At 30.5% G+C, this 24,295-nt stretch overlaps 1 protein-coding gene across 1 annotated transcript in view; it reads left to right on the forward strand.

Moving 5' to 3' along the window:
• Nucleotides 1–24,295, forward strand: part of LOC134681077 (glyoxalase domain-containing protein 4-like) — a 47,073-nt gene that overhangs the window by 13,717 nt on the left and 9,061 nt on the right. Inside the window, exon 5 of the mRNA XM_063540486.1 lies at nt 12,923–12,973. Coding sequence (XP_063396556.1) covers nt 12,923–12,973 — 51 coding nt within the window. The remainder of the gene's footprint in view (nt 1–12,922; nt 12,974–24,295) is intronic.

A 24,295-nucleotide genomic window follows, 5' to 3' on the forward strand; every position in this document is an offset into this window, starting at 1 on the left:
AGACTCTTTGAAGTCAGAACATGATTTGACCTGATAAAGTCAGTTTACAGGTGGGAAAATCCAATTAAACTAGGTTTCTTCATCTTAGCATCCCCCTTTTTCTTTATCTGAATCTGCTACTGTTGATTTTAATTAATTGATAATTTTTTTTAAGAAACAATTCAGTCAAATGGTTTTTAGAATATTTTTTTTACAACTATAAGTTCTATATATGTAAAAAATTCATGAAAATGCAGAAATAGAATAAATTTTTAAGATATTAATTTGATATAATTTGTTAACAAAATACATTTAAATATAAAATATACCAAATACATTTTTTTATAGTCCTCATTATTGTGACTTTGGGGGACCTTATTTCGTCAGTCTTTTATCTGGTTTCCCATACATTTTAAAATCAATATGAAAATCCTAGACTTAATTAAGTTGAAATAAGTTTAGTTTTGACTGACTCTTTGAAGTCAGAACATGAATTTGACCAGTTAAAGTCAGTTTACAGAGATAAATTAAATCCAATGAAAACTATGTCTTCTTCTTCTAAGCCCCCCCCCCTTTTTCCCATTATCTGAATCTGCTACTGTTGGGTTAATTAATTGATAGGTTTATTAGAAACAATTCAGTCAAATCGTTTAAAATTAATATATTCTGATTTTCCAATACATTCTTAAATGCATATGACAATGCCAGACTAAAACGTTGTACTAATTAGCTAAAGTGAAGTTTTTGACTGACTCTTTGAAGTCAGAACATAATTTGACCTGTTAAAGTCAGTTGACAGGGAAAAAATGTCCAATCAAAACTAGGTCTTCTTCCTTTAAGCCCCCTCCATATCTGAATCTGCTACTGTTGAGTTAATTAATTCATATTTTTTTTTAAGAATCAATTCAGTCAAATGGTTTTTAAAATAATGTTTTTTTAAAACCAAAAGTTCCAAATCTTAATTTAACAGAAAAAAGTCATGAAAATACAGAAATAATACAATATTTTTTTTTAAAATAATTTGATGAAAATCTTTAGAAATCAAAATGCATTTGAATATTGAATATATCAAATAAAAATGTTCCATCATTTTTAAATCAATATGAAAATCCTGGCCTTAAAAGTTGAAATTAGTGTAGTTTTGACAGACTCTTTGAAGTCAGAACATGATTTGACCTGATAAAGTCAGTTTACAGGTGGGAAAATCCAATTAAACTAGGTTTCTTCATCTTAGCATCCCCCTTTTTCTTTATCTGAATCTGCTACTGTTGATTTTAATTAATTGATAATTTTTTTTAAGAAACAATTCAGTCAAATGGTTTTTAGAATATTTTTTTTACAACTATAAGTTCTATATATGTAAAAAAATCATGAAAATGCAGAAATAGAATAAATTTTTAAGATATTAATTTGATATAATTTGTTAACAAAATACATTTAAATATAAAATATACCAAATACATTTTTTTATAGTCCTCATTATTGTGACTTTGGGGGACCTTATTTCGTCAGTCTTTTATCTGGTTTCCCATACATTTTAAAATCAATATGAAAATCCTAGACTTAATTAAGTTGAAATAAGTTTAGTTTTGACTGACTCTTTGAAGTCAGAACATGAATTTGACCAGTTAAAGTCAGTTTACAGAGATAAATTAAATCCAATGAAAACTATGTCTTCTTCTTCTAAGCCCCCCCCCCCTTTTTCCCATTATCTGAATCTGCTACTGTTGGGTTAATTAATTGATAGGTTTATTAGAAACAATTCAGTCAAATCGTTTAAAATTAATATATTCTGATTTTCCAATACATTCTTAAATGCATATGACAATGCCAGACTAAAACGTTGTACTAATTAGCTAAAGTGAAGTTTTTGACTGACTCTTTGAAGTCAGAACATAATTTGACCTGTTAAAGTCAGTTGACAGGGAAAAAATGTCCAATCAAAACTAGGTCTTCTTCCTTTAAGCCCCCTACATATCTGAATCTGCTACTGTTGAGTTAATTAATTCATATTTTTTTTTAAGAATCAATTCAGTCAAATGGTTTTTAAAATAATGTTTTTTTAAAACCAAAAGTTCCAAATCTTAATTTAACAGAAAAAAGTCATGAAAATACAGAAATAATACAATATTTTTTTTTAAAATAATTTGATGAAAATCTTTAGAAATCAAAATGCATTTGAATATTGAATATATCAAATAAAAATGTTCCATCATTTTTAAATCAATATGAAAATCCTGGCCTTAAAAGTTGAAATTAGTGTAGTTTTGACAGACTCTTTGAAGTCAGAACATGATTTGACCTGATAAAGTCAGTTTACAGGTGGGAAAATCCAATTAAACTAGGTTTCTTCATCTTAGCATCCCCCTTTTTCTTTATCTGAATCTGCTACTGTTGATTTTAATTAATTGATAATTTTTTTTAAGAAACAATTCAGTCAAATGGTTTTTAGAATATTTTTTTTACAACTATAAGTTCTATATATGTAAAAAATTCATGAAAATGCAGAAATAGAATAAATTTTTAAGATATTAATTTGATATAATTTGTTAACAAAATACATTTAAATATAAAATATACCAAATACATTTTTTTATAGTCCTCATTATTGTGACTTTGGGGGACCTTATTTCGTCAGTCTTTTATCTGGTTTCCCATACATTTTAAAATCAATATGAAAATCCTAGACTTAATTAAGTTGAAATAAGTTTAGTTTTGACTGACTCTTTGAAGTCAGAACATGAATTTGACCAGTTAAAGTCAGTTTACAGAGATAAATTAAATCCAATGAAAACTATGTCTTCTTCTTCTAAGCCCCCCCCCCCCCCCCCCCTTTTTCCCATTATCTGAATCTGCTACTGTTGGGTTAATTAATTGATAGGTTTATTAGAAACAATTCAGTCAAATCGTTTAAAATTAATATATTCTGATTTTCCAATACATTCTTAAATGCATATGACAATGCCAGACTAAAACGTTGTACTAATTAGCTAAAGTGAAGTTTTTGACTGACTCTTTGAAGTCAGAACATAATTTGACCTGTTAAAGTCAGTTGACAGGGAAAAAATGTCCAATCAAAACTAGGTCTTCTTCCTTTAAGCCCCCTACATATCTGAATCTGCTACTGTTGAGTTAATTAATTCATATTTTTTTTTAAGAATCAATTCAGTCAAATGGTTTTTAAAATAATGTTTTTTTAAAACCAAAAGTTCCAAATCTTAATTTAACAGAAAAAAGTCATGAAAATACAGAAATAATACAATATTTTTTTTTTAAATAATTTGATGAAAATCTTTAGAAATCAAAATGCATTTGAATATTGAATATATCAAATAAAAATGTTCCATCATTTTTAAATCAATATGAAAATCCTGGCCTTAAAAGTTGAAATTAGTGTAGTTTTGACAGACTCTTTGAAGTCAGAACATGATTTGACCTGATAAAGTCAGTTTACAGGTGGGAAAATCCAATTAAACTAGGTTTCTTCATCTTAGCATCCCCCTTTTTCTTTATCTGAATCTGCTACTGTTGATTTTAATTAATTGATAATTTTTTTTAAGAAACAATTCAGTCAAATGGTTTTTAGAATATTTTTTTTACAACTATAAGTTCTATATATGTAAAAAATTCATGAAAATGCAGAAATAGAATAAATTTTTAAGATATTAATTTGATATAATTTGTTAACAAAATACATTTAAATATAAAATATACCAAATACATTTTTTTATAGTCCTCATTATTGTGACTTTGGGGGACCTTATTTCGTCAGTCTTTTATCTGGTTTCCCATACATTTTAAAATCAATATGAAAATCCTAGACTTAATTAAGTTGAAATAAGTTTAGTTTTGACTGACTCTTTGAAGTCAGAACATGAATTTGACCAGTTAAAGTCAGTTTACAGAGATAAATTAAATCCAATGAAAACTATGTCTTCTTCTTCTAAGCCCCCCCCCCCTTTTTCCCATTATCTGAATCTGCTACTGTTGGGTTAATTAATTGATAGGTTTATTAGAAACAATTCAGTCAAATCGTTTAAAATTAATATATTCTGATTTTCCAATACATTCTTAAATGCATATGACAATGCCAGACTAAAACGTTGTACTAATTAGCTAAAGTGAAGTTTTTGACTGACTCTTTGAAGTCAGAACATAATTTGACCTGTTAAAGTCAGTTGACAGGGAAAAAATGTCCAATCAAAACTAGGTCTTCTTCCTTTAAGCCCCCTACATATCTGAATCTGCTACTGTTGAGTTAATTAATTCATATTTTTTTTTAAGAATCAATTCAGTCAAATGGTTTTTAAAATAATGTTTTTTTAAAACCAAAAGTTCCAAATCTTAATTTAACAGAAAAAAGTCATGAAAATACAGAAATAATACAATATTTTTTTTTTAAATAATTTGATGAAAATCTTTAGAAATCAAAATGCATTTGAATATTGAATATATCAAATAAAAATGTTCCATCATTTTTAAATCAATATGAAAATCCTGGCCTTAAAAGTTGAAATTAGTGTAGTTTTGACAGACTCTTTGAAGTCAGAACATGATTTGACCTGATAAAGTCAGTTTACAGGTGGGAAAATCCAATTAAACTAGGTTTCTTCATCTTAGCATCCCCCTTTTTCTTTATCTGAATCTGCTACTGTTGATTTTAATTAATTGATAATTTTTTTTAAGAAACAATTCAGTCAAATGGTTTTTAGAATATTTTTTTTACAACTATAAGTTCTATATATGTAAAAAATTCATGAAAATGCAGAAATAGAATAAATTTTTAAGATATTAATTTGATATAATTTGTTAACAAAATACATTTAAATATAAAATATACCAAATACATTTTTTTATAGTCCTCATTATTGTGACTTTGGGGGACCTTATTTCGTCAGTCTTTTATCTGGTTTCCCATACATTTTAAAATCAATATGAAAATCCTAGACTTAATTAAGTTGAAATAAGTTTAGTTTTGACTGACTCTTTGAAGTCAGAACATGAATTTGACCAGTTAAAGTCAGTTTACAGAGATAAATTAAATCCAATGAAAACTATGTCTTCTTCTTCTAAGCCCCCCCCCCCCCCCCCTTTTTCCCATTATCTGAATCTGCTACTGTTGGGTTAATTAATTGATAGGTTTATTAGAAACAATTCAGTCAAATCGTTTAAAATTAATATATTCTGATTTTCCAATACATTCTTAAATGCATATGACAATGCCAGACTAAAACGTTGTACTAATTAGCTAAAGTGAAGTTTTTGACTGACTCTTTGAAGTCAGAACATAATTTGACCTGTTAAAGTCAGTTGACAGGGAAAAAATGTCCAATCAAAACTAGGTCTTCTTCCTTTAAGCCCCCTACATATCTGAATCTGCTACTGTTGAGTTAATTAATTCATATTTTTTTTTAAGAATCAATTCAGTCAAATGGTTTTTAAAATAATGTTTTTTTAAAACCAAAAGTTCCAAATCTTAATTTAACAGAAAAAAGTCATGAAAATACAGAAATAATACAATATTTTTTTTTTAAATAATTTGATGAAAATCTTTAGAAATCAAAATGCATTTGAATATTGAATATATCAAATAAAAATGTTCCATCATTTTTAAATCAATATGAAAATCCTGGCCTTAAAAGTTGAAATTAGTGTAGTTTTGACAGACTCTTTGAAGTCAGAACATGATTTGACCTGATAAAGTCAGTTTACAGGTGGGAAAATCCAATTAAACTAGGTTTCTTCATCTTAGCATCCCCCTTTTTCTTTATCTGAATCTGCTACTGTTGATTTTAATTAATTGATAATTTTTTTTAAGAAACAATTCAGTCAAATGGTTTTTAGAATATTTTTTTTACAACTATAAGTTCTATATATGTAAAAAATTCATGAAAATGCAGAAATAGAATAAATTTTTAAGATATTAATTTGATATAATTTGTTAACAAAATACATTTAAATATAAAATATACCAAATACATTTTTTTATAGTCCTCATTATTGTGACTTTGGGGGACCTTATTTCGTCAGTCTTTTATCTGGTTTCCCATACATTTTAAAATCAATATGAAAATCCTAGACTTAATTAAGTTGAAATAAGTTTAGTTTTGACTGACTCTTTGAAGTCAGAACATGAATTTGACCTGTAAAAGTCAGTTTACAGAGATAAATTAAATCTTATGAAAACTATGCCCCCCCCTTTTCCCCTTATCTGAATCTGCTACTGTTGGGTTAATTAATTGATAGGTTTATTAGAAACGATTCAGTCAAATGGTTAAAAATAATTTATTTTACAACCAAAAGTTCCATGTGTTAACTTACCAGAAAAGAAAGGTCATGAAAATACAGAAATATAATAATAATTTCAAGATGATTTGATGAAATTTGTAAACAAAATATATTTGAATATAAAATATACCAAAGACATTTTTTTATAGTCCTTGTTATTGTGACTTTATTATTGGGTGTCTTTTATCTGATTTTCCAATACATTCTTAAATGCATATGACAATCCCAGACTAAAAAGTTGTACTAATAAGCTAAAGTGAAGTTTTTGACTGACTCTTTGAAGTCAGAACATAATTTGCAAATTATATATTTGAATATTGAATATAATATATGCAAATTAAACTTTTTTATAGTCCTCATTATTGAGCCGTATGGGGACCTTATTTCGTCAGTCTTTTATCTGGCTTTTCCGTACATTTTTAAATCAATATGAAAAAACTAGACTATAAAGTTGAAATAAGTTTAGTTGGGACTGACTCTTTGAAGTCAGAACACGATTTGACCTGTTAAAGTCAGTTGACAGGGAAAAAATGTCCAATCAAAACTAGATCTTCTTTCTTTAAGCCCCCTCCATATCTGAATCTGCTACTGTCATGACTGTAGAGTTAATTAATTCATTATTTTTTTCAATCTTATTAAAATAAGTTCTCATTACTTGCTCCTTGATTTTTTTATATGTCGCACACGGCGACATATAAAAAATCGAGGAGCAAGTGATGAGAACTTATTTTAATAAGATTGAATTTTTTTTATGAAACAATTCAGTCAAATGGTTTTTAAAATAATGTTTTTTTTTTAAAACCAAAAGTTCCAAATATTAATTTAACAGAAAATAGTCATGAAAATACAGAAATATAATAATTTTTTTAAGATAATTTGAAGAAATTTGTTAACAAAATATATTTGAATTTTAAATACTAGTATACCATACACTTTTTTATAGTCCTCATTTTTGTGACTTTATTATTGGGTGTCTTTTATCTGAGTTTCTTATACATTCTTAAATGCATATGACAATCCCAGACTTAAAGTTGCAATACTTAATTAAAGTATAGTATTTTACTGACTCCTTGAAGTCAGAACATAATGTGACTTGTTCAAGTCAGTTTGCACTTACAGGATTTACCTCAATGAAATATTAAGATATCAAAAATATACCAAATTATCTTTTATATAGTTCTTACAATTGTGACTTAATATTTGTGATTTTTTTCCTACTTGTATCCATACATTCTAACTATTACATCACAATCATGATAATGCCCGACTATTACAGAACTTTGCAAACCATTTAGTTTTTGACGGACTCTTTTAAGTCAGAACATGATTTGACCTGTTCAAGTCAGTTTGAAGAACAAAATTTCAAATCAAAGCGAAGTGATCTTCCTCTTAGTCTTACCCCCCTTCTGAATCTGCCACTGTTGAGTTTATTTATTAATAAGTTTTTTAAGAAACAATTAAATCAAATGGTCATTTATCTTAGAGGATCTTGCATGTAGTTTACGTGTCTTTTATCTGACTCTTCCATACATAACATTAATATCATACATGTATGGCAATGCCTGACTTAAAAAAATCAAAATTTCCATAAACTTAGCTTTTGACTGATTTTTTTAAGTAAGAACATGATTTGACCTGTTTAAGTCAATTTGTCTGAACATGCCCATTTGACCTGTTAAAGTCAATTTGCCTGAACATGATTTGACCTGTTAAAGTCAGATTGCAGAACAAATTTTCAAATCAATGATAGGTGTACAATATTAATGAGTTCCTTTAAGCCCTGCTTCTGAATCTGCGAATTTATTATTTGATAAATGTTTAGAAACAATTTAGTCAAATGGTTATTTATTTTAGGGGATCTTAAGATACATTTCCTATATTCTGACGTTCCCATACTTTCATTTCATATCATATGTCAGTGCCCCACTCTAAAAATTGCAATACAATTAGTTTTGGACTGACTGTTAAAAGTCAAAACATGATTTGACTTGTTTAAAAGAAAATGCATTTAAATATTGAATATACCAAATATTTTTTTTATAGTCCTCATTGTGACTTGAGGGGACCTTATTTCCTCTGTGCTATATCTGGCTTTCCAATACATTTTTAAATCAATATGACAGAACTAGACTTGGTTGAAATAAGTTTAGTTTTGACTGACTTTTTTAAGTCAGAACATAGTGTGACTTGTTTGAGTCAGTTAGCACAGCAGTATTTACCTCAATGAAATATTAAAATAATAAATGTTTTGCTCTTGATAAATTTAGCTAAAGGTGGATGAGAATAGATCCTTTATTTTTTCCTTGGAAGATTGAAGGTATTGTCATGGTACTAGTAAATGTATCCAATATTGTATTTTGTAAATCTTTTGATATTGACAGAAAATTGTATGATCCATTTTTTCTCCCCTGGTTTTTGTTTGTATTTTGAAATGATTAAATTTAATGAGATAAATATTTTATGTTAAGATTCTGGAAAGAAGAAGGTTTGATGAGCCCCACTTTTTAAACTCTTTGATTGGAAACAAGTAATCACTATATTTTTATGGAGATTGATAACAAAGTGGTAGTAATGACTGCTTCAAGTCAGAACAAAAAATGACCTCTCTAAGTCAAAATGCATCAAAAAGGGACATAAATCTAATTAGAATATGACGATATTAAGTCACAATATTTTGTGCAAAAGCTGACCTGTGGAAGTCATTTTATGATAAATTAAAGTCTGACATAAACTGACCTGTACAAGTCATATTCTGTTGAGTGCAAGAAGGGATACAACACTTACATCAAATTATATCTGACCTATGGAAGTCATTTTATTCTGACTTGTTTATGTCAGAGCTCTGACTGGACAGAAAGAAGAGCTACAAAAAGTGAGCAAAAAAACCGACAAAATAAAACATAAAACTGAAATCTAAAAATGTATGTGACTTTCAAGAGTTCAATATTGTCTGTTTCCTAGGTCTAAAATTGGGTCTATTCAAGCAAATAAATAATTTCAAAATCACATTAGTTATCAAAACATGACAAAGTTTATAAATATGAAAGATGATAAAACAACACATATATGTGATAGGTACAATTTTTGATTGCAAATAAGACAACCTTCCACCAAATGTGATTAAGAAGATGTGGTATGAATGCCAATGAGACAACTCTCCATCAAAGTCACAATTAAATGTTGGTCCAAACTCTGAAGAATATATATGTTCCTTGTCCAAAACAGGGGTAGCTTTTGGTGATCCGTAGGTCAGGATGACCATGTTAATCCAAATATTTCATGTAATGATAACGTCTTGAAAGGCTTTTTTAGTTTTTTCTGTAACAATGCCTTTGACAGGGGACATGTAACTGTGAAATTGCATAATGGTGGATTACAGGAAATGTTTGGGAAATATTTTAATGATACTGTTTTCACGGTTGTCAACTTCAATAATTCATTGAAAATTGTAACCATGACTTTTAAAACTTTTGAGGGAGATTTTTCTGAGGGTATGAGGTCAAATCCTTAAATCCCAGACTTAAACAGTTAAATTTGACATTTCCAAGCTTAAATTTCTACCATCTTGACCCGCACCTCAAAATTTTAAAATCCTGAATCCATGTTTTAATCCGTTTATCCCTAAAGCCCAAATTCCAGATTACCAATAAAAGGCATACCCCTCACCAGTCCTCTCCCCCCTCCTCGAGCAGTCCTGTTCTCAACAAAATTGAATTCTGGGTATATATTTCCCATAAAAGGTGATTCACAAGAACTATATTTCTAATTCTAACATGACCTCCTTCAAACGCTTTGAGTACACACCCGTGGTAAAATATGAATATATTGTTTGGGCTATTCCGATCGTACTCCCAAGTCATATGCTTTTTTATGAATGATATACCCGACGTCATAAAACGATGACATCTGAATGTAAGCATTTTACGGGAAAATACACGTTTTTGAACCCAAAAATCATCACAACAAGGAAACGTAATCAAACTTTCCTAAAACGTGTTATATAAGCAATTTTGTATACAAATAAGACGTACAAGTACAATGATCATTTAGATTCATATAAATCTATATCAATATGTTATAGTAAATAGTTTTAGCATATTGCTTATTCGTTTTTTGTCCGTTCTTTAACGTCAACTTAATAGTGCGTTTATTTATGGGAACGGCAAATATTGCCTTCACCTACAGCGCTTCGATCCAGAACAGTTGCCGTATTTGTCCTATTAGAATCGAAATAATTCATGTGGGCTTGAATATATCGTGATTTTACCATGGGTTGTCCCTTTATGCCGATATTTTACCCCTCGCTATTGCTCAGGGTAATATATTAGTCATAAAGGGCCAACCTGTGGTAAAATCAAGATATATTCCATCAGGGGCGGATCCAGGACTTCGATGTCTGGGGGGGCACCATGAACAAATTTTTTTGTTGTTAAATATACATATGCGGATTTGAGTGGGTGCTAGGTTTGTTTTTGTGTTTTGTTTTTTTGTTGTTGTTTTTTTTTGGGGGGGTGGGGTCAAATCATTATTTCTGTATTTCAATATGTTTTAATTTTTTTGCTTTTGCACTTTATTGCCAATTGATCTTTATTATATTCGACCTAAACATGCATCAAATATTTGCCACTGGACGTTTAACAACCATGCAACAATTAAACAATATTTTCTCTATATTTCTTCAACTCTATATTCTGTTATCTATATTTTTTGGCCCTGACTTATACTTTTTTGCACATTATTGTAATATCTGCAAACCACCTTTATATCTTCATGAATGGTGACCTTTTGCATAGCCTCGTCCATGTACAAGGTAAATAATTGAATAAGACCAATAAAAAACAAATATAACTGCATGCTTCGGCTTTTAGAGAAATGTTTAAGTCCAAGATTCTGTTACAAACTAAATTTTAACGAAAATCAAATAGCATTTTATTAATGATTATTTAATAGGAAATGTCAATTTATTTTTCCTGGACGAGGAAAAGCATTAGGGTAAGGGGGAGTAAAAAAATTTGTTGATTTCCCTTCCATAAGTGGGGAATGAAATATGATATTATTTTTTAAAAAACATATCTTCTAAGTTATCAAAAAATAAATAGTTTAATTTGTTGCTAAATAAATTCAAAAAAAGAAAGCTTTGGAAAAAACGTACATTTACAGGAAATGTTTGTACCTATTCTTCAAAAACACAGATCAGACGTTTCACCTGGTAATCCATCTTAATCGGTACTGTATTATAAACCAATACAATTTTGTACTATTCCAATCATAATGTAAATGTATTTTGATCTATTTTACATAAAATCTTTTGCATAGAGACATATTACACACAGGTGTCAATATTTACACACCCACCGATAAGTTGTCATAAATCACGCATGGGGACGCTGGTATTAATTAACAGCCAGTTTAAGAAGCCTAATCAAGCTGTGACAATTTCCGCACTAGATAAGAAGTTTCAGTATCGATAAAATTATGTTAGAAAAAAAATTTGTTGACCTGAACTGGGGGGGCACTGTATCTTATACTTGTTTTCATTTCTGGCAGGAATTGAAAAATTGTTCTTTGTACTATTTCAGTCTACCAATTTTTTAGAATGATTATGATGAACAATATGTTATTGAAATCTAAAATATGTATGAATTTGAAATTAGTGAATTTTTCTCTTTTTGTTTACTTCAATCAAGAACAGAATGATTCTTTAAGCCGTCTTTTTGGTCTGCAGCACTAGTTAGAAACCCCAGTTTCTATGTGCTTAGAAAGACTGATTATTGATCCATGTGCTATTTTGCACTGGCACTGTGACTCTGAACCTGCAGATATGTTGTAAACTTAACTAGCATTTTGATTGGTTAAGGACAGAGGTTGCATATACTACAGTATGAATTTTAGCTGTACTGGTATATTTACATACTACAAAGTTAAATGCAGAAGATGCTTATGAATCTATCTATTTTTTTTAAGAAGATATCAAACGAGGCAAACAAACAAAAGCAGTACAGACAAAAATGATAACATAACTATAAATAACATAAAATATTATACCTACCTGACTACCCATGACAAAAAATGTACCATACCAAGTTATTTGTTGGCAAAGTAAAAAAATAAAATTTACCTACCTACCTACCTTGTTTCAAAATATAGGGTTGGAAAAGGGCAAACAAACAATATTTTAATGTAGGCCTTACTGGTTGTTCAAATGCTCCTATTGCTAAATTATGTAAAAATTACTTCAAAATCCTGAACACTATACAATATGACGTGATAAACCTTTTCACTTAAAAAAATCAAGCATTCTTTATTACTTCTTCTTCACAGAAAATGCTATCTTTTCTTCAAAAGTTTAATTAGCATTACTGCAAAATTTTGTATTGATATCTTATATCTATCATATGAAAAAATTTCTAGGTCAATAATTACCATGACAGTAGTTGCAAGATGAAAAGGAATTCTAAAATGCCAAAAGTAAACAATGGCCAATACAATAAGTCAGCTGTGGTGACTCCAAAAACAAACTGAAAGGAATTAGTCTGTTTAAAAGAACATTTTGAATTTTGTTTGCTTGATGAATTATATGAATAATTGTGTATATATATATAAGCTTGAACTGTATTTGAAATATTAAAAATAAAACTTTCTTTTCTATTTACAGACCCAGTTAAAAAGGTTACCCTGTCATCATCAGACTTAGACAAATCTGTTGGTAAGTCTATTACTTGTTTAAGTATACAAAAAAACTAGAGGCTCTAAAGAGCCTGTGTCGCTCACCTTGGTCTATGTGAATATCAAACAAAGGACACAGATGGATTCATCACAAAATTGCGTTTTGATGATTGTAATGTGTTTGTACATCTTATTTTACTGAACATTCTTGCTGCTTACAATTATCTCTATGATATCTATAATGAACTTGGCCCAGTAATTTCATTGGAAAATTGTTAAAAATTAACTGTAAAGGGCAATAACTCCTAAAGGGGTCAACTGACCATTTTGGTCATGCTGACTTATTTGTAAATCTTACTTTGCTGAACATTATTGCTGTTTATAGTTTATCTCTATCTATAATATATCTCTATCTATAAAATAAATAATATTCAAGATGATAACCAAAAACAGTAAAATTTCCTTAAAATTACCAATTCATCTGAAAATTTCAGGGCAGATAGATCTTGACCTGATAAACAATTTTACCCAATGTCAGATTTGCATTAAATGCTTTGGTTTTTGAGTTATAAGCCAAAAACTGCATTTTACCCCTATGTTCTAGTTTTAGCCATGGCAGCCATCTTGGTTGGTTGGCCAGATCACCGGACACATTTTTTAAACTAGATACCCCAATGATGATTGTGGCAAAGTTTGGTTTAATTTGGCCCAGTAATTTCAGAGGAGAAGATTTTTGTAAAAGTTAACGACGCCGGACGCCGACGCTGGACACCTACGCTGGATGCCAAGTGATGGGAAAAGCTCACTTGGCCCTTTGGGCCAGATGAGCTAAAAATCAGCCTTGCCTTATTAAAATAAAAAAATATTTTTACAAGTTAGACCTTTCTACAGATACAAAAATATAAACACACACATATTCCTACGCATTTTCAGTGAAGAAGAACTTTTAAGGAATGGATCAGATGCATAGATTTACATGAATAAAAAAGAAATTTACAATAATTCAATTTTTCTGTAAGACATTGCTGAGGATGGTGACCTCAGTTTTTTTTATTTTCTAAAAGCAGATAAAATAAGTTTATTAATTCATAAAGTATTAAATATTCCATTGTTTAGTTTTCTTTTTACTTGCACAAAAGTAGTTATAACAAAAGCTCACAAAAGTTCAGTTAACCACTTGATATAATGAAAAGAGCAAGATATATACTTCACTTTTTGAAAGTATGAAGAAGCTTACTTTAAAGACAGTTATTACTTTGTTAGTACTCATAAAAGTTCACTTCATACAGTTTAGCTTTCTCTTTTTTATCATCTTGTGTATTATTAGTACTACCAGTACAACCTATATACAACTGTCCCTCTAAATTGAATGCTAGAGATGCAGGATATGATATTCCTATATCTTTTGTCGTGTAGTATGAAATGAATTGTCCATTACTATCTAGAATATGCAGTAAGTGATTCGATTGATCTGCAACTACTATGTTATCTTTTGGTGTTTTTGCTATTCCAAAAAAGTAGCATGAATGCCTTGTTTCCAAATCTTTTTTTCCGTCATAAATATTTATAACTTTTCCATCAGTTCCTAGGACTACAACTTTGTATGCTCCTGCTTGAGTATCAACATCAACACTAAAAATATTACCAAAATAAGAACTACTTAAAGTACATGGCATTTTGAAGAGAGGTTTGCTGTTACTGTCATGTTCATAGATGGCTAGCTGTTGTCCCTTTAGATTCATAAGAATGACAACATTTCTGACTTTAATTGTTCCACATACTATCACTTTCTCTTTAGTGATATGAATAGAACCTGCCACAAAAGGAGCAGCATTATATACAGAGTCAAATACTTTGTCAGTTCCATAGTTAATCTGTTTTATTCTTGTACCCCCAGTGCAAAGAAGGAGATCGTTGAACTCATTAACTGCTATCCCAAAAGCCCCAATATTAAAACTGTTCAATACTTCTGTACGGATGTCTTCAAGTTTAACTTTCTGCAACAAGTAGGATTCATAATCGCTTAACCATAATGAATTATTGGTATCTACTGCAATTAAACAAATCTGATTTAATTCTGTTTGAAATTCCTTTGGTGTTTCAAACATGATTTTATATTGTAGACGTTTCACCATTTTCTTCAATGAACCAAAACTAGATTCAAAACTTGATGGCATGATATTCCCTGAATAAAATTTGGTAACTATGTTTTTAAGGGGTTCTATTGATGTTATATCCTTTTTAGCTAATGTAAAGTTTTCAATGTTTTTTTAAGAATGTTGCTGCCTCTGTAGTGTTTGAAATATCTTCAAGCTCTGTAGATTGCTTGTTTAGTTCTGATTTCAACTTTTGGAGGTTCCCTTTACCATCATTATATGCTTTTATTGTACTTTGATAATCTTGATCTAGATCATAAAGAAGCTTGTCAGCATATAAACCCACATCTTCAATAAAAGCTTTCTTTTGGGATAGAATTTCATTTTTGGCTTTAAAATAACTTTCAGATTTAGATTGTTTTATTTTATCCAATAAAAGTTCATCCTCTTTTAGCCTTCTTTCATTGATTTTTACTTCTGTTTGCTGCTTTCTAACATTTTTCATTTTCGTTCCATAAAACTCCTTTATTTCTCCCATTTTATGTTCATTATGTGTTGTTGAAACACAAGTGGCACAAACTAAGTAGTTACAAGCTTTACAGAATAAACAACAATCTTGACCTCTGTGTTTTTGGCATGGAATGTTGGAGAAGTTGATATTTATCTCCCCTTCTTCAGCAGACAGACCAATCTCTTTTATGTCACAGATCCTATGTTTTCCAGCATTTTTGAACTTTGGATGTATTTTGTCTCTACATGGCTGACACATAAGGAGATTACAGTCTTCACATTTCCACTGGATCTTAGGGTTACTCTCACAGAGTTCACAATTTATTGGGAACTGACCCTCAGATATAGACTTTGAAAATGCCATCATCTGTAATATTTGGCTTCTTTTTTCACTCACCTGAAAAAAAGAGTTGTAATTAAATGACTTTTACTGGTATACAATACTCATTTATATAAGACATTTAGAATAACCATACATGTTTAACCCCTTCACATTATGTATGTATGTGCCTGTCCCAAGTCTGGAGCCTGTAGTTCAGTGGTTGTTTTTTGTGTATGTGTTACATATTTGTTTTTCAATTATTTTTATTATATAAATAAGGCCGTTAGTTTTCTCGTTTGTATGTTTTACATTGTCATTCGAGGCCTTTTATAGCTGACTATGCGATAAGGGCTTTGCTCATTGTTGAAGGCTGTACAGTGATCTATAATCTCTGTGTCATTTTGGTGTCATGTGGACAGTTGTCTCATTGACAATCATACCATATCTTCTTTTTAGCTTTTCTCATCACTTGGCGTTTGTCGTCTGTAGTCCGTCGTCATAGTCATTAACATTTTACATTTGAAACTTCTTCTAGAGAACCACGGAATGGAATGGAACAAAACATGGCATGAATGTTCCTTATGAGGTGCTGCCCAAGTGCTGTTACTTTGTAGCTGATCCATCATCCAAGACGGCCGCCAGCAGGGGACTAACTTTAACCCTACAGGAAATATATACTAATGTCTTCTTTTATAGAACCACTAAATGGAATGCAACCAAACATAGCATAAATGTTCCTTATGAGGTGCTGACCAAGTGTTGTTTCTTTGTAGCCAATCCGTCATTCAAGATGGCCGCCAGCGGGGAGACTACGTTTAACATAGGATCGTATGGGAAATACATACAATTGTCTTCTTTTAGAGAACTACAGAATGGAATGAAACCAAACATAGCATGAATGTTCCTTATGAGGTGCTATCATAGTGTTGTTACTATGTAGCTGATCCATCATCAAAGATGGCCGCCAGTGGTGGACTTAGTTTAACATAAGAACCTGTGAGAAATACATACAAATGTCTTCTTTTAGAAAACGACAGAATGGAATGCACTATTAAACCAAAATTGGCTTCAATCATTATTCAAGTATCTGTTATGACTTTATCTTTTTTTAAATGATTTCAAAAACCCAAGTAGAGTCAGGCGGCGTTTTGCATTTGCACCTATCTGCATTTTATTTGCGCCAATTTTTCTTTTCTTTTGCACGGATGTTTTACAGGTAGATTACAGGTAAAAGTTATTTTTCAATTATCCTTATTGACCTCTTCCATTAGCCAGTTGTGCAAATGATATGAATTGTCAATCATAACTTGTGTATGACTGTTGTCCTCTGCTCACCACAGGCAGGTGGAGGAAGAATCTCGAGCAGGATAAGTCTATTTAAACGCACTATGTTCACATTATTTAAAATCAAGAAGTAAAAACTAAGATAAAAGCACTCTGTATATACTAAAATGACGAATCAAAAATCTATTTACAACATTAAAATCCATAAAAACGGAATACTTTTAAATTATAAATCTGTTCTTGCCGAGTATTTCTTGCAATTTGGTCCCTTCTATATTTGTCGTAATTGTCAATATAACAAAGTCCATCTTTTCTATCTCTGGCTTAGGTACTGATGTGGGCATTTCTAGAGTTCGCATTTTAACATACGTAAATGACTTGATTTTCTTAACTTAAACATAAGTGAACAACGCTTATAACCAAATTTTACTAATATGCTTTCAAGGTGTAGTACATGTACAAGTATTTCCTTGCCTGTGTTAAGCTGTAAATGCAATTAGGAGCAAATATAAAATCGGCACAAATGAAAAAATGAAATCTGCGTAAATGAAAGAATGACAATTTCCAAACTCAGCGCAAATGTCATACACCCGAGTCAGGTGAGCGACACAGGCTCTTGAGAGCCTCTAGTTTATACTGTTGTAAAATATATATTATATTTGCATAATAGAAGGCTTAGAAACAGGTAGAAAGTGATGCTGTGCTGAGTTTTGAGACAAATACAAATGAAATTTATGTTTTCAGATATTGTATGGTTATTTTTTATATACTGCATTTCTTTCAACTGTTTCAAATAAAATGTTTAGGGGGAAACCATCATGTAGAGCCTTCGACTTTTCGTCGGCAGCGTACACAAATATTCACTCTGTGGTTAAAGTTTTTGAAATTTTAATAACTTTCTTAAACTATACTGGATTTCCACCAAACTTGTACAGAAGCTTGTTTCTAATCATAAAATAGTATTGAGAAGTAAATTTTTTAAAAATAAAATTCCATTTATTCCATATTTTACTTGTAAATGGACTTAGTTTTTCTGCAGGGAAACATTACATTCACTTTGTGGTTAAAGTTTTAAAAATTTTAATTCCTTTCTTAAACTATCCTGGGTTTGTACCAAACTTGGACAGAAACTTGTTTATGATCATAAGATAGTATCCAGAAGTAAATTTTGTTAAAAAATAAATCCACTTTTTCCATATTTTACTATTAAATGGACTTAGTTTTTCTGCGGGGAAACATTTAAATACATTCACTCTGTGGTTAAAGTTTTTAAAATTTTAATAACTTTCTTAAACTATCCTGGGTTTGTACCAAAATTGGATAGAAGCTTATTTATGATCATCAGATAGTATCCAGACGTAAATTTTGTAAAAAAAAAAAATCCACTTTTTCTGTAGTTTACTTTTAAATGGACTTAGATTTTCTGCGGGAAAACACTACATTCACTCTGTGGTTAAAGTTTTTAAAATTTTAATAACTTTCTTAAGCTATCCTTGGTTTGTCCAAAAATTCGACAGAAGCTTATTTATGATCATAAGATAGTATCCAGAAGTAAATTTGTAAAAAAAAATCCACTTTTACTGTATTTTACTTTTAAATGGACTTAGATTTTCTTAATAGCTTCTAGTTAACATTAGATTTTCTTAATAGCTTCCAGTTAACATTACATATGTGTAAAGTCTGCAGTTAAAGTTTTTAAAGCATTTATTAGAATAATAAACTATGCTGGATTTTTACCAAACTTGGACAGAAGCTTCTTACAATCAACAGATTGTATCAAGAGGAATATTTTAATTGATTTTTTGCTCATTTTTGTTGAGCCTGCGATTCACAGCAAAAGTAGGCAAGACACTGGGTTCTGCTAAACCCTAACAATTTTTTTTAATCTAGAGCCAAAGAAGCTAAAATTTTGTAAACCTGTACTTTAATGACATCATAAATAAATCTCTACCGAAATGCATTGTCAACTTCATAAACAAGTGGGATATATGGTCAGTGACTGTCAACATGCAAAGTCAATTGGCACATCTATTATAAATGCAGGAATTGGCATGTCTTTGATTCCCCTGCATTTATAATCGATGTGGCAATTGACTTTGGTCAATTTAAAATTGTTCCTGCTACTGTGAATATAAAAAAGAAGATGTGGTATGATTGCCAATGAGACAACTGTCCACAAGAGACCAAAATGACAATGTCCAGTATAGGGTGCATTCAACAGTTTTTTTCTATGACGTCACATTTTGAGGGACCATGCATAAGTGACCTTTACTGGTGGACTGATTAATAAAGATACTTGTATAAAACTAGATATCACTGGAATCAGAATGTTCTCTAGTTTATAATGAAATAAAAATAATGTGTACTTTTAATATATTAAAAATATTCCATCCAATGAACAAGGGGAAAAAAAGGTCTAATTTGAACATAAAAAACTTGAAACCAGGTCATGTGCACACCCATTAAGACATGATCCATGCGCATTTTACTTAATCAAAACTGAATGAAATTTGTAGGCTTTTACTTGGTCTTTCAAAAAAATCTTGTTTCAGGGTACAGTTTCCTGCCCCGAAAAGAGCTACAGTGGCTGTAAATAAGTTTTCAATTAATTTTCACTGCCAAAAAAACAGGATGTTTACAGTGTTGTCTCCCCTCAAAACATGTAAAGTTTATATAATTTTTTAAATTATTTCAATCATTCAACCTGTTTTAATTGAAAGTTAATTAACTAATTTTTACAATCAAATATAAAAAACATGATACTTTTTCACCAATTGAGTAAATAAACAGGGGTTTCCCTCAATGGTTATTTTTAGTCGGGGAATAACCCCTAGTTTTTTAGAAATCTATGAAATTTTAACACAAGGTTTATGACCATAAAAGGAAGGCTGGTATTGATTTTGGGAGTTTTGGTCCCAACATTTTAGGAATTTTAGGAATTAGGGGCCAAAAAGGGCCCAAATAAGCATTTTCTAGGTTTTCGCACTATAACTTTAATTTAAGTTAATAGAAATATATGAAATTTTGACACAAGGTTTATGACCACAAAAGAAAGGTTTGGGATTGATTTTGGGAGTTTTGTTTCAACAGTTTAGGAATTAGGGGCCAAAAAAGGGCCCAAATAAGCATTATTCTTGGTTTTCGCACAATAACTTTAGTTAAAGTAAATAGAAATCAATGAAATTTAAACACAATGTTTATGACCACAAAAGGAAGGTTAGTATTGATTTTGGGAGTTTCGGTCCCAACAGTTTAGGAATTAGGGGCCAAAAAGGGACCCAAATAAGCATTTTTCTTGGTTTTCGCACCATAGCGTAAGTAAATAGAAATCTATGAAATTTAAACACAAGGTTTATGACTAGAAAAGGAAGGTTGGTATTGATTTTGGGAGTTTTGGTCCCAACAGTTAAGGAAAAAGGGGCCCAAAGGGTCCAAAATTAAACTTTGTTTGATTTCATCAAAATTGAATAATTGGGGTTCTTTAATATGCCGAATCTAACTGTGTATGTAGATTCTTAATTTTTGGTCCCGTTTTCAAATTGGTCTACATTAAGGTCCAAAGGGTCCAAAATTAAACTTAGTTTGATTTTAACAAAAATTGAAATCTTGGGGTTCTTTGATATGCTGAATCTAAAAATGTACTTAGATTTTTGATTATTGGCCCAGTTTTCAAGTTGGCCCAAATCGAGGTCCAAAATTAAACATTGTTTGATTTCATCAAAAATTGAATAATTGGGGTTCTTTGATTTGCCAAATCTAACTGTGTATGTAGATTCTTAATTTTTGGTCCAGTTTTAAAATTGGTCTAAATTAAAGTGCAAAGGGTCCAAAATTAAACTAAGTTTGATTTTAACAAAAATTAAATTCTTGGGCCTCTTTGATATGCTGAATCTAAACAAGTACTTAGATTTTTGATTATGGGCCCAGTTTTCAAGTTGGTTCAAATCAGGATCTAAAATTATTATATTAAGTATTGTGCAATAGCAAGTCTTTTCAATTGCACAGTATTGTGCAATGGCAAGAAATATCTAATTTCACAATATTGTGAAATAGCAAATTTTTTTTAAATTAAGAGTTATCTTTCTTTGTCCAGTATAGTAAGCAAGAAATATCTGCAAGAATTTTTTTTAATTGGAGTTATCTTTCTTTGTCCAGAATCAACTTAAATCTTTGTTATATACAATATACAATGTATATTCACTTTTTACTACCAACTGATAAATTTAAATAATCTTTACCATTCAGTGATAACAAGCAGTTTTTTTACATCTTAATATTTTATGATGTATTTAAATGAGTAGTAATTGTTGCAAACTCCATTAGAATATTTTAATTGAAATTAGTTTTGGAATAAGGGAAAGGGGGATGTGATTAAAAAATTGGGTTCAATTTTTCTCATTTGATATTTCATAAATAAAAAGAAAATTTCTTCACAAACATTTTTTTGAGAGGATTAATATTCAACAGCATAGTTAATTGCTCTAAGAGAAAACAAAAATTTTAAGTTCATTTGAATACATTCATTCTGTGTCAGAAACCTATGCTGTGTCAACTATTTAATCACAATCCAAATTTAGAGCGAAATCCAGCTAGAATGTTGTGTCCATACTTGCCCCAACCGTTCAGGGTTCAACCTCTGCGGTCGTATAAAGCTACGCCCTGCGGAGCATCTGGTTTAAATTATTTCAATCGTTCAACCTATTTTAATTGAAAGCTAATTAACTAATTTTTACAATCAAATACAAAAAACATGATACTTTTTCACCAATTGAGTAAATAAACAGGGGTTTCCCTCCATGGTTATTTTTAGTCGGGGAATAACCCCTAGTTTTTTATACGAAACTATTTATAGCACCCATAGGTGACATCCTCCACTAATGCTTGCAATATCAAATCTAGATGATTTTGTATTTATATTGTGTCATAGATCAAATAAGGGTGAATGTTGGTACCTATTAAACCCGCTGCATTTGTTTGCACCTGTCAGGAACTCCTAACCTGATGTTCAGTGGTTGTTTTCTGAATTTGTGTTTCTTGTTTCTTGTTTTGATACGATCGCAAAACAATTTGCGGTTGATAAATGGTATCACATTGTCGTCGAAAGCCATTTGGTTTCCAGACAATAACTTAAGTATATGTAAATAGAAATCTATGAAATTTAAACACAAGGTTTATAACCACAAAAGAAGATTGGGATTGATTTTAGGAGTTGTGGTCCTAACAGATTATGAATTAGGCTTAAAAGGCCCCAAATCAGCATTTTTCTAGTTTTCATACACTAACTTGTGGAACGCTGTATGAATCTCTCTGAAATTATGTCACAAGTTTCCATACCACAAAGGGATGGTTAGTATTGACTTTGGGGGTAATGGCTCATACCATTTGGGAATTATGGGCAAACAAGGGGAAGAAGGGTTTCCTGGTTAATGGACAATTTCAAAGCAGAGTAAGGGAGGTAATCCAAACACATTAAAAGTACAATGTTGTTTATGTTTGGATTACCTCCCTTACACTGCTTTTAAATTATGTATAAAGAAATGTTGTATTGTCTTGAGGTGATTCAATTTATTCTTAGAAGTTACTATTAAAGGAATATTAATTTTAGCCGTGAATGTGTCTGTCATTTTCTATTTTAAAATTTTTATGATGTTTTTAAATGGGTAATTATGGTTGCAAACTCCATTGGAAGTTTGAATTGAAATAATGACCATATCTTGGGAAAGAATTATTTTTTGGGGGGAAAGGTGGAAGGGGGGATGGAGTTTAAAAAAGAAATTGTTGGTTGGACAATTTTTTTCTTTTTCAAGATTTCAGAAAATTTCTTCAAATATTTGTTTATATATATACAACAGCATAGTGTATTGCATTAAAAAAAGGGGGGATCTTTTTTTTTTAATGCATAAAAGCTAAATTTTTTATATAAAGTCAGATATATTTAATATATTCTTAGTCCTTCGACAACAGTTATTCCGTGTCAAAAACCTATTACGTGTCAAATATTCAATTACAATCCAAATTCAAAGCTGTATCAAGCGTGAATATTGTTTTAATTTTTGCCCAATTGTTCAGGGTTGGTCCTGCGGTCGTATCCAACTGAGGTCGTATCCAGCTACGCTCAGCGAAGCATTTTATTTGCTCGCTTGACGGAGTCAAAAAGCGAGACGTAGGTATGCTGTTTCCAGCGTCGGCGATTATGACGGCGATGTCAACAGTGTATTAGTTTGTGATTCTAACATGACGTCCTTCAAACGCTTTGAGTACACACCTGTGGTAAAATATGAATATATTGTCAGGGCTGTTCCAATCGTACTCCCACATCATATGCTTTTTTATGAATGAGTTACCCGTCGTCATAGAACGTTGATGTAAGAATATGAGCATTTTACGGGAAAATATACGCTTGCCAAAACAAAAATCATCACAACAAGGAAACGTAAACAAACAATGCTAAATGTGGTATAAACCAATTTCTTTTAAACATATAAGACATTATAAGTAAATTATAATTAAAATTCACCAAAAACTCATAATCTAAATACGTTATTGTAAAAAACTTTAAGCATTTTACTAATTCAGTTTGCTCCGTTCTCTTACGCCAATTTAATAGTGCGTTTATTTATGGGAACGGCAAATATTTGCCTGCACCTAGAGCGCTTCGATCCAAAACAATAGCCGTAATTGTCCTATTAGAATCAAAATAATTCATGGGGGCTTGAATATATCATGATTTTACCACAGGTTGTCCCTTTATGCCGATATTTTACCCCTCGCTATCGCTCAGGGTAAAATATTTGTCATAAAGGGCCAATCGGTGGTAAAATCACGATATATTCCATCCCCCAATAATTATTCCTTAATTAGGTCTAGTTTATGGTGAACCACTAGTGGTAAGGCTAAGATATTTTGTATGCAGTTGTATTAGTATTGGCATATGTCATTGCCATGGAGATTATTTGGCCCCGCCCCCTCAGTCATGGTCTATAGAGGATTTGTTTTTGATCGGTTATTTATTTTTGTAAACTGAGAGGACAGATTATTCATTTTCTGCACTATTGAAGCAAGATTTTTCATTTTCATTTAAGCAAGGGACTGATTATTCATTTTTATACGACAGCAAAATTTGAAAAATTATATTGCTATCACTTTGGCG

Source organism: Mytilus trossulus, chromosome 8, assembly GCF_036588685.1.
Source record: "Mytilus trossulus isolate FHL-02 chromosome 8, PNRI_Mtr1.1.1.hap1, whole genome shotgun sequence".
Taxonomy (NCBI): Eukaryota; Metazoa; Mollusca; class Bivalvia; order Mytilida; family Mytilidae; genus Mytilus; species Mytilus trossulus.